The sequence below is a fragment of the Callorhinchus milii genome, unplaced genomic scaffold (genome assembly GCF_018977255.1).
Source record: "Callorhinchus milii isolate IMCB2004 unplaced genomic scaffold, IMCB_Cmil_1.0 Scaffold27, whole genome shotgun sequence".
NCBI classification, from domain to species: Eukaryota; Metazoa; Chordata; class Chondrichthyes; order Chimaeriformes; family Callorhinchidae; genus Callorhinchus; species Callorhinchus milii.
Window position 1 is genome coordinate 4,068,636 of NW_024704768.1, and position 11,129 is coordinate 4,079,764.

The following is an 11,129-nucleotide window of genomic DNA, read 5'->3' on the forward strand; positions in this document are numbered from 1 at the left end:
GCCGGTTGCCTGAGCGATGTCGGAGCAGATCGCTGTGATGACCTTGGCGAGAGACAGGAAAGGTTGCTTGTTAAAGCTGTTTGCGCTCGGCAAATATTTACCCTCCCTCGCCTGTGTGCAATCGTGACAGGTTTAATAGTTCCTGCCGTTAGCACGATCAAAAAAAAAGGTCTTTAGGTGGGAGTGGGAAAGTGGGGAGGGAAGGGGGAAAGGCGGAGGGATTGAGGGAGAGAGTTCCAGAGTTTCGGGGCGCAGTGGTTGAAAGCAACTAACAATAATCATGGATTGAGTGACCCAATTTTTTTTTTTGTTATTACCCCCAGAAAGCGATCCGCCAATCGACTAACAACCCGGGTTCCTACTCACTGCTGGTGAACAGAGGCCGAACAGGTAGACCGAGAGCTCCGGTTGACATCTCATCCCGAAGGACGGCGGCTCCAACAGTGCTGAGAGTGCAGAACCAGTGCGATGACGGTCTCGAGCTTGGCACCTAATTAGCAATTTATATTAACAGACCAGGTGAAGGCAATTCGGTTCAAATCACGTTAAATCTATTGGTTTGTTTCTTTTGAGACCCCCCCCCCCCTAAAAAAAAAGAACCACGCCTTGTTTTATAAATATCTCCCAACCAACACGGTGCCCCTGGAGTCCTGGGGGACTTGTGGACTTCGAGGTAACGAAACATTCGCTGTTGTTTTGTGGGAAAACAACCGCGTTTCATTTTATCTCTGCATTTATTACGAGCTTCAAACGGCCCAACACAGGCTGGAAAGCGCAAAGCCCACCGCCCCGCCCAGGCAAAGGCCTTCGGACGCCTCGGTTGACCGTACTGAAAAGACATCACGCACACGTACACTCACACGCGGGCGCACACAAGCCGTCGTTAGTGGCTCAAGGGTTTTCGTCAGTAATGCCCAACAATTTGGTTTAAACATTATTTATAGATATATATATATATACACACACACACGAGATCAATAAAAAAAAACTGTCTGATAACCCACGGCTCTTTGTGGCTCCAAAATGGTTAAAAAGTCTTCATCGCTCGACCGGCAAAGGAAAAATAAATCTCCACATATACATATTAATATAAAAATCAATTTTATATAGATCGACACACAATTTCCGTATTCACATTGTATTGCAGCCTCTCTCTCTCTCTCTCTCTTTCTCTCTCTCTCTCTCTCTCTCTCTCCCCCTGCCGCTCACGCACCGATCTCCGCACCTTGGTGACCGGTTTGCCAAACCATCGGTGTCTACGGAGAAAGAAAGAGACCATGTGTGTTCCTGGCCATCTCCGAATTCCGCCTTACACAGACAGCGATATCAATGGCAAGCTTCTCGGTTTCAGTGACTGCCCTGATTTACACGATACTACACGATAATAATCCTCCAAAACCAAAAACAATAATAAATTGGTCATTTTCAATCCACGACTGTCTGTGGGACATTGCTGTGCGCAATTGGCTGCCGCATTCGCCCACAAATTTACAGTCAATTCACTTTACAGTGTGTTCTGTGAAGCGCTTTGGGACGTCGAGAAGACGTGAAAAGTGCTATATCAAATGCAAGGATTATTATTATTATTATTCTTATACTGTAATGATAATAATCCTGGCATTTAACACAGCGCCTCATCACGTCTTCCGGACGTCTCAAAGCGCTTCACAGGTCACACTGTAAAGCGTAGTGACTGTATACTTTGTGGGCGAAAACGCGGCTGCCAATTGCGCCCAGCGACGTCCCCCACAAACAGCCGTGGATCGAGTGACCGAATTATTATTATTATTATTATTTTTTTTGAAGGAATTATTACCGCCAGAAAAGTGACCCGCCAATCGACTAACACACGGGTTCCTACTGACTGCTGGTAAACAGAGTGTGTGTGTGTGTGTGGAGTAAGGAAACTTGCCCAACATTTCTCCCTGACCTGACCCGCCCGGGAATCGAACCCGGGGTCTCTCGCTTCCAAGGAGAGGGCTCTAACCACTGAGCCACAGAGACTCCGCATCAACGTCATGGATAGATGTTCATCGGATCGGGGTATTGAGGGATACGGAGCAAAAGCAGGTAATTGGAGTTGAGGTACAAATCAGCCATGATCTTACAGAATGGTGGAACAGGCTCGAGGGGCTGAATGGCCTCCGCCTGCTTCTACGTTTCCAACGTTTTCTCCTTAAAATCGATTAAACGGATCAAACACAAACTACGAACGGGCACAACAGCCCCCGGGAACTTGCTGTGTTCAGCCCCCAAATAAAACTCAGCCCTAAACCTTGGCTCGCAAGTAATTTCTTGCCCTTCGCAAACCGAACGCGTGAATAAAGTCTCCAACAACAACAACAACAACAACAAATGACATTTACGCCGCACCCTTCACGTCAGGAGGACGTCCCAAGGCGCTGGACAGTCAGGAAACCACACCCGACAAGAATAGTCCTCCATTTTATTGGGGGCGCGAGGTGGGGGGGAAGGGAGGGAGAGGGAGAGTTTATCTCGGAAAATGTTCAGGCTTCCACCCCTCCCACCCCCACTCCCACCCCCTCCTCAACCCTCAATCCACTCTGCCAGGCAGGGAAGCACTTTCCTTTGCAATAGTGTAGTAAGTGGGAAACTGTCAGATGTTCCTCAGCGACTGGAGGTAGCAAGTCTCGTACTCCCCTCAAGGCTCTTCTGGCCCCTTGTTTGGGGTCAGATCTCCTCCAGGAGGTCCGAGGGGAACATTCCCACTTTCCTTCCAGTGAACACCTTGATGTAGCCGTTGACCTCTTCCCCTTTCTGCACCACAATCTGCCATCAGGAGAGAGGAGAGAGTGAGTCACCACCACCACAACAACTCACTAACACCTCCTCTCCCACCCCCACCCCCAGCCCCCCCACCCCCAGCCCCCCCCACCCCCCCACACACACAAAATGACACCCACCCACCTAAAGACACACACATTTCTCTCTCCCCCTCTCCAGACAGCAACGATTCACCACCACCAACAATCACGACGTGCATTGACGCAGCGCTCTGAACGCAGGATAGCGCCTCGGAGCAGATGGGGTCAGACGCCAAGCGAGGGAGAAAGGGGGAGTAACACAGGTGAAGAGGACAGGTGAGACCACAGGTGAACAGCAGAGGTGAACAATGCAGGTGAGCGGGACAGGTGAGCGGGACAGGTGAGCGGGACAGGTGAGCGGGACAGGTGAGCAGTACCTGATCTTTCTTCAGCGTGATCTGCCCCATCTCTTTGTTGCCCACGAAGGAGCGAGTGACTTTGTGGACTCGCTCCCCGGCCCTCACTCTGATGATATAATTGGCCGGGAAATAGCCAGCCTTCTCCCCTGACCGGCCCTGGAAGAGGAGACAACAGCTTAATCTACAGTCTGCAGCCCCTGTAGCTCAGGGGTTAGAGCCCCTCGCCTCGCAAGCGAGGGGACCCGGGGGTGGGGGGGGGGGGGTCAGGTCAGGACGAAACGTTGGTCAAGTTTCCTTACTTCCCCCCCACCCCAACCCTCCCCACACACACACACCTCCGTTTGCCTACAAGTGAATAGGAACCCGGTTGTCAGTCGATTGACGGATCACTTTTCTGGGGGCAATAATCCCTTCATAATAATAATAATAATAATAATAATAATAATATGGTCCCTTCAATCCACGGCTGTTTGTGGGGACGTCGCCGGGTGCGATTGGCTGCCGTGTTTCGCCCGCAAAACTCACACACACACTTTATCCGCGTCTATCCCGTGAAGCGCTTTGAGACGTCTCGACGAGCGACGGGCTCGGATGCGGGGATTATTACTCACTTTCCACCATTCCTCGTTGGAGTCGTCGGTCACGGTCACTCTGTCCCCCGCGCTGCAAGCCACACAAAAAAAAACCAAAATGGAACAAATATCGGACATTGATAACGAACCGCAATCCCCGCATTTGATACAGCGCCTCGTCCCGTCTTTGAGACGTCTCGAGAGCCACTGCGCGGGACAGACCGCAGAGCGATTAATCCGTGTATTTTGCGGGCGAAACGGGGCATCCAATTGCGCCCAACGACGTCCCCACAAACAGCCGTGGATTGAAGGGACCAAATTATTATTATTATCATTATTATTTTTTCTCTCCCTCTGGGAAGGATATTATTATTCCCCACCCACCCACCCCACCCATCGTCCCCACCCCTCCCACCACCGGAAACGCGGCGAGCTAAGGTGCGGATGGCGATGGAGCCGGGATTCCGAAATTGGACTCACTGGAAATCCACATCGTCTTTCTCCGTTGCTTTGTATCTGTACAAGGCGACAAAATAGTGCGTCTGTAAAAAGCCCCCACGCATTCCCGGCTGCGGCTTCTTGTTCTGTCGAGCGCGCGAGAGAGAGAGGGAGAGAGAGGGAGAGAGAGAGAAATAAAATAAACCACGACAACAACTTGTACTTATAGAGGCGCCCTCCACACAGGGTGGTGCCTCAGAGCACTTTGAACACAACCAAAGGGTTTGTATCGGCGTCTACTGGTCACCTGGTAAACTTGTGTGTGCGCGAGTGTGAGTGAGTGAGTGAGTGAGTGAGTGAGTGAGTGAGTGCGCGTGTGTGTGAGTGTATGTGTGTAAGCGCTCTGGGACACTACCCTGCGTGAAGGGTTCGATACCCGGTCGAGCGGAATAGGGCGAAATGTTAGACAAGTTTCACACACACACACACCTCTGTTGTGGGTGGTGGGGGGGGGGGGGGTGGGTGGGGCGGGGGGTGGCAGGGCAGTGGGGTGTTTGGGGGTTGGCGGGGGTGAGGGATTGGTTCATAAAATCTTAATAAGCCAGTCAGGCCCGTCCTGGGATGAAAAGGCGACGCCTGATGTGCTAATTATCACGGGTATGTACGTCACGCTCACTCTCTGGTCATCCTGGAGCACACCAGAGCTGGGATCGTTACCTTGGCATCATCCGGGCTGTTCATATCTCCTTTCTTCTCTGTCGCCTCTCCACCTGGAGTCACACACACACACACACACAGAGCCTGTCAATGGAAGTCCCTGTAGCTCAGGGGTTAGAGCCCTCGCCTCGCAAGCGAGAGGACCCGGGTTCGATTCCCGGGCGGGTCGGGTCAGGGCGAAACCTGGACCAAGTTTCCTCGGGGCAATCGGCTGCCGTGTTTCTCCCGTAAAATATACAGTCACTACACTTTCCCTGCCCCCAGCAAAGCAGATTCTGTGAAGCGCTTTTGGGACGTCTCGAAGACGCGATCGGGCGCTGTATCAAATGCAAAGGAGTATTATTATTATTATTATAATAATAAATTGGGGTGTAATTTCTCCCTCCTGTAATACCTGCCCAAACCCCCTAACCCCACCACCCCCATTCCCCACGGGGTAACCCCCCCCCCCCCACCCAGGACCTACCTCCTTGCATGTGCTCCTCTCCAGGTTTGGGCAAATCCAGTTCCTCATCCACCATCTGCATAGGCTGCCAATACACACACACAGAGCACATTACAAACCAGGGAATCTCTACCGCACAGAAGGAGGCCATTCGGCCCATCGTGTCTTTGAAAGAGCTACCGACTAGTCCCACTCACTACCCCACCCACCCCCTCGCTGTCATCGCCAATAGCCCCCCACCCCCACCCCCCACGTTTTTCCTTTTCAAATAAATGTCCAAGTCCCTCCCCGGGGAGTCACTGGAGAAAGACTTACGTTCTTCTTGTCGTCTTTCTTCCTCTCGCGGTTCGCCATGACGACGCCCGTCCTCAGGGTCTCGTAAACGGGGTCGGAGTGGTTGGCGATGGCTGAGGAGACAGGAGAGAAAGTGTGAGGATCGTATCTCCGCGCACACCTCTCTCCCTCTCTCATTCTCTTTCTCTCTCTCTCTCTCTCCCCCCACCCCCCATCGTCGTGTCTGTGCTGGGGCTCGCTCCCCCTCACACACTGGAGCTCTCTGGGTAATAAATCGGAATTGGTTAGGGGAATTGGAAAGGAACGATGTGTGCAGGGCTTTGGGTAAGAGCGTTGGGGCCTGGGGGGGGGGGGGGGGGGAGAGTGAAGCGGGTTAGTCGTGCGGCTCTTTCAAAGAACTGGCACGGGCCCGATGGGCCGAATGGCCTCCCTCTGCGCCTTAGGATTCTACGGCCTCTGTGCGTACGACGCAGCCGGCGAATTACTCACAGAAAGGGAGGATCTCCTTGATGCAGGCGAACTGCTGGTTGCTGTAGAGCGGAGAACTGTAAGCTCGACGGAACCCGGGAGGCTAACGGGAGAAGAGATTTACAGGTCAGCAACAAGTCCCCGCAACGCAACGAGAAAGCCACAGAAATGTCCGTCGTTGTCGTCGTCGTCGTCGTCGACTTACGATCTTGCCGAAGCATTTCTGGAACTCCACGTACGACTGGCAGTGCTCGTGAATGTTGGTCTTGCAGTTTTTGCACCTCAAACCGAACTTGTTGTTGACTGTGGGGGTGAACAACGAACACGGGAGGAGTTAGTGTGGGACGTGCATTAGTAATAATAATGATAATAATAACGATGATAATAATCCTCGCATCTGACATGGCGCTCAAGCCTTCGAGCCGTCTCAAAGCGCTTCACAGCATAGACTGCAAAGTGAATTAACCGCCTGTTTTGTGGGCGAAACGCGGAAGCCAATGGCGCCCGTCAGGGTCCCCACAAACAGTCGTCCGCAATGGATAAGCACATCGGAGTGTGCGTTGGGGGGTAACTGCTGGAGTCTAACCGGCTAAACCCACACAGAGCTCTGCCATCGAGAGAGAGAGAGAGAGCGCTGTCTGGCCGAGCTTTCCCGCTGCTTGTCCAGTCAGGACCTTTGATAAAAAAGGGCTGGGAGTCAGTGTGGGGGAGGGAGAGAAGACCACACGAGCGGGACATTCACTTACGGACAATCATCCTGGCGCAGACGTCACAGAATTTGGGTTTCTTGAAGAAATGATCCTTGAACTTGTGGGGTTTGTCGTTGAAGGGTTTGGGGAGCTCAGGGGGAGGCTCTTCCTCCTTCTCCTCGTCCTCTTCCTCCTCGTAGTAGTAGTACACGACCCCACCCGCCGTGTTCACAATCTCCCCGTTGGGCTGCGGTGGCAGAATCTCCTCTGTGCTCGCCTCCTTTTCCTTCTTCTTCTGAAAAACGGTCTTCAGTTGCTGCAGCTGGACGGCAAATCAACCAACAACAACAACAACTTGCATTTACACAGCGTTCCCCCCCCCCCCGCGGAGGGCAGGGTCGACAGTAACCGAGCACGACGCAGAGCCGGGGTCGGGGGGAAGGTGGGGAGGTGACTGTCGAAGAGGAAGGTCTTCAGATAATAATAATAATAACAATCCTTGCATTTGACCCGGCGCCTCATCACATCGTTAAGACGTCACAAAGAGCTTCACAGGATACACTGTAAAGTGGAGTGACTGTGTGTTTCGTGGGCGAAACATGGCAGCCAATCGCGCCCGGCAGCGTCCCCACAAACAGCCGTGGACTGAGCGACCAATTTGTTATATATTTTTAAGGGATTATTACCCCTGGAAAAGCGATCGGCCAACCGACTAACAACTGGGTCTCTATTTACTGGTGGTAAACAGAGGCGCGCGCGCGCGTGTGTGTGTGTGTGTGTGTGTGGGGGGGGGGGGGGGGGGGGGGGGGGGAGTAAGGAAACTTGCCTAAGGTTTCGCCCCGACCTGTCCTGCCCGAGAATTGAACCCGGGTCCTCTCGCTCGCGAGGCGAGAGGGCTCTGACCCCTGAGCGACGGGAACAACTACGTCAAAACCCCTCGTGGGTCCACCGTCCTGGATTAACTCGGGTTTTCTTACCCGAAACATGGTCTAAACTCCAGTGCGTTGGGGCGTGAGGAGATCGGAGATCCACAAAAAAGAGAGAGAGAGAAAGAGAGGCACCGGCTCAAGGGTGGGTGACTGAGTGAGGATAGGACCTCGGTCTCTCTCTCTCTCTCTCGTCCCACACAGAGATAGAGTAAAGCTCGATCAGGCACCAGGAACGATGTGGGAGACAGGACAGGACACTCCTGACACGACAGCTGCCAGTGGCAGAGGGGCGCCGCGAGAGAGAGAGTGAGAGAGAGGGGGTGGACGGGTCAGTCAATCACACCGACTCCAATTTCTATCATCCCCCAACTGGTTGTCCAGCACAGAACAACCCCCCCCACCCCCTCCCCTTCCTCTCTCTCTCCTTTCCTCCCTCCCATCCCTGCCCGTCCTCTCGCTCAGCAGCCTCTACCCCGTGACTATCAATAGGAAGGAATTTCTCAAAGCATCTCTCGCACAATGTCCCACATCAAAGCTGGTATTTGGTACCGAGTTGCGATGGACCAGAATAAATGACAAAGGGGATTATTTGCTTAGCGGACGGACGGACGCAGACAGACAGACAGACAGACAGACAGACAGACCGCGAAGCCCTTTGAGACGGCCCCCCGAGGTTGAAAGGTGTCGTATCAAATGCAAAAAAAAAAAGGATTATCATTAATCATATTGACATTATGATAAATGTAAAAAAAAAGTATATATTTATATAATATCGACGTGAAAGGCGCTGTGTAAAGGTAAATTTGCTTTGTACGGCGTTGGCAGTTCGGCCACTGAGTAGGGAAGGAATGTGACAAATTGATGTGAGCAAAAATCTGTGATAAACTGATTGTTCCCAAGTTTACCGGAGAACTTTCAGGCTGTTGGGGACCGGCAGTGTCCGGCTCTTTCTTCTCCGTCATTCTACAAACAAGAGAGACAAAGCGAGGTTTTGGAACGTTAAAACCGACAACAATAACGGTAATAATCCTTGTGTTCGATTGCAGCGCCTCATCGCGTCTTCGAGACGTCTCAAAGCGCTCCACAGGATACCCCGTAAAGTGAGTGACTGTGTATTTTGCGGGTGAAACTCGACCACTCGGTCGCGCTCTGAGACGCTGTCCTATTTGAACGGCGCTGTGCGAGTACAACTTGCTGATTCCCTTCGACAATGCGAGACCTATAGGAACAGGCGGAGGCCATTCAGCCCCTCGAGCCCGTTCCGCCATTCGATTAGATCGCGGCTGATCTGTACCTCAACTCCAAACCTTTGGTGAGTTTCTTTACTCCACAGTCAACAACAACAGCAACGACGACCTCTGTCTACCCGGCAGTCCGTAGGAACCCGGTTGTTAGCCGATTGGCGGATCGCTTTCCGGGGGGTAATAATCCCTCAAGTAAATGAATAAGTAAATAAACAATTTGGTCACTCGATCCACGACTGTTTGTGGGACATTGCTGTGCGCAATTGGCTGCCGCGTTCGCCCACAAATATAGTCAATTCACTTTACAGTGTGTTCTGTGAAGCGCTTTGGGACGTCCTCCCGACGTGAAAAGCGCTATATCAAATGCAACGATTATTATTATTATTAACACGTACAATCGATTCACTTCACAGTGGGTCCTGTGAAGCGCTTTGAGACGTCTCGAAGACGTGACGAGGATTATTAGTAATGGTATTAATATAGATCTGAATTTGACGGTATGTTGCCTTCTACCTGCTCTGTGTGTGTCTCTCTCTCTCTCTGTGTGTCTCTGTGTGTGTGTGTCTGTGTGACTGTCTGTCTCTCTCACACAGCTGTGTTATAGTCTCTATATTAAGACTTCATGAAACGTGAAACCCACCACCTATATGTGGATGAGACAAACTCAACTCATTGAATTACACTGACAAGTTGCCTCGCAGCCACTAACCCCCAAAAAAGCTCCCGGATTAATACATTGACTGATCAAACACATTCTAGAACAAACCTCCCGATGTATTTGGGCGAAGGCGGCTCGATTTTAATGTGCCATTTTTTCCCCAACCGACGGTCCTGTAGCTCAGTGGTCAGAGCGAGGGGACTTGGGTTCGATTCCCGGCAGGTCAGGGGCGAAACGTTGGTCAAGTTTCCTGACTCCACACACACACGCGCGCGCGCGCCTAGTAATAATCCCTCAAGAAGAAAATAAAATAAAGTAATAATTTGGTCACTTCAAGCCATCTGTGGGGGACGCTGCGGTGCGCAATCGGCTGCCGCGTTTCGCCCACAAAACATACGGTCAATTCAACTTTGCAGTGCATTCTGTGAAGCGCTTTGAGACGTCTCGAAGACGCGATCAGCCGCTGCGTCAAACGAAAGGATTATTATTATTATTATCGCTGTTAAAAGTTCCGGTCACAAGTGACTGACTTTTTTTTTTAAAAAAAAACTCTGCCAAACGCCGTTCGCAAGAGGGAGGTTTTTTTTTCGCAGCTTAAAAGAAAAAGTCTAAGGGACTTTCAGACTAGGTTTACAAGCAAATAAAAATTTAGCAACGCTCGCCTTCTCCCCACAAACACGCAGTTATACCTTCCTGACAACACTTAAACACGACACGCGGCACAAGCTGTTTGGCAAAGTCTTTTTTTTTTTGGACCGTTCGTTTCATTACATTTATTTACACTGCAAGTAAGTAAGCGAGTAAGTAAGTAAGTCGGTACCAACCTTGCAAAAAAATCTTTTGTCTCAAGATGTTGGGACGAGGTTTAAAAAGCCAGAGGAGATTAATAAATCAAAGCAATTCGACCCAATTCAGTGCGAGTGCGAGAGAGGGGCAGAGAGAGAGAGAGAGAGAGAGACCAGGGAAGTGGCTTCAGATGCGCTTTACATATAAATAATATACTCTGCTGTGTGTGTCATTTGTTTTGAGAATCCGCAACTTGCTTTTTCCTGTTGCTTTGCAGAGCGTTGTGTCCGTGTGCGTTGTGTGTCCGTGTGCGTTGTGTGTGTGTGTGCGTTGTGTGTATGTGTGTGCGTGTGTTTGCCCAACTCCGGCTCCTTGAGACTCCGGTTGGATTAGGAGTTGGGCTGACGGTTGGTAATTGGAGATTCAATGTAGATCTGCAAACCAGGCGCTCACTCACTCGCTCACTCACTCACTCTACACCTCATCTCACTCCGTCTCACCCTGGGTGTTCATTTGTGAATGAACCCCATCCCATCAGGATCACTCCCCCCCCCCCCCCCTCCCCCCAGAAATAGGAGGGACTTGATCTTAAAAGGAAAGGCTTTGGTGCGAAATTTCCCACATTGATAATAACGATAATAATCCTCGCATTCGAGACGGTTGCCTTACCCCCGGGTTCGATCCCCGGGCCGGGGCGAAACCTTG

At 51.4% G+C, this 11,129-nt stretch overlaps 1 protein-coding gene across 3 annotated transcripts; it reads right to left on the bottom strand.

Moving 5' to 3' along the window:
- Window positions 1-2,432: 2,432 nt before the first annotated feature.
- stac3 (SH3 and cysteine rich domain 3) lies at window positions 2,433-10,778 on the bottom strand. 3 transcript variants are annotated; one of them, XM_042344294.1, is made up of 12 exons: window positions 10,463-10,778; window positions 8,642-8,699; window positions 6,865-7,129; window positions 6,324-6,421; window positions 6,140-6,221; window positions 5,672-5,763; window positions 5,378-5,441; window positions 4,912-4,964; window positions 4,237-4,340; window positions 3,796-3,847; window positions 3,203-3,340; window positions 2,433-2,790 (listed from the first exon to the last, which is right to left on the bottom strand). In XM_042344294.1, exons 2-12 carry the CDS (start codon window positions 8,696-8,698, stop codon window positions 2,692-2,694), a joined length of 1,104 nt encoding a protein of 367 aa, XP_042200228.1. In that variant the 5' UTR covers window position 8,699; window positions 10,463-10,778; the 3' UTR covers window positions 2,433-2,691. The 3 variants fall into 3 exon arrangements, with proteins under 3 accessions (XP_042200228.1, XP_042200229.1, XP_042200230.1); XM_042344295.1 differs by lacking the exon at window positions 10,463-10,778 and adding an exon at window positions 9,747-9,857; XM_042344296.1 differs by lacking the exons at window positions 8,642-8,699; window positions 10,463-10,778 and adding an exon at window positions 7,785-8,026.
- Window positions 10,779-11,129: the final 351 nt, after the last annotated feature.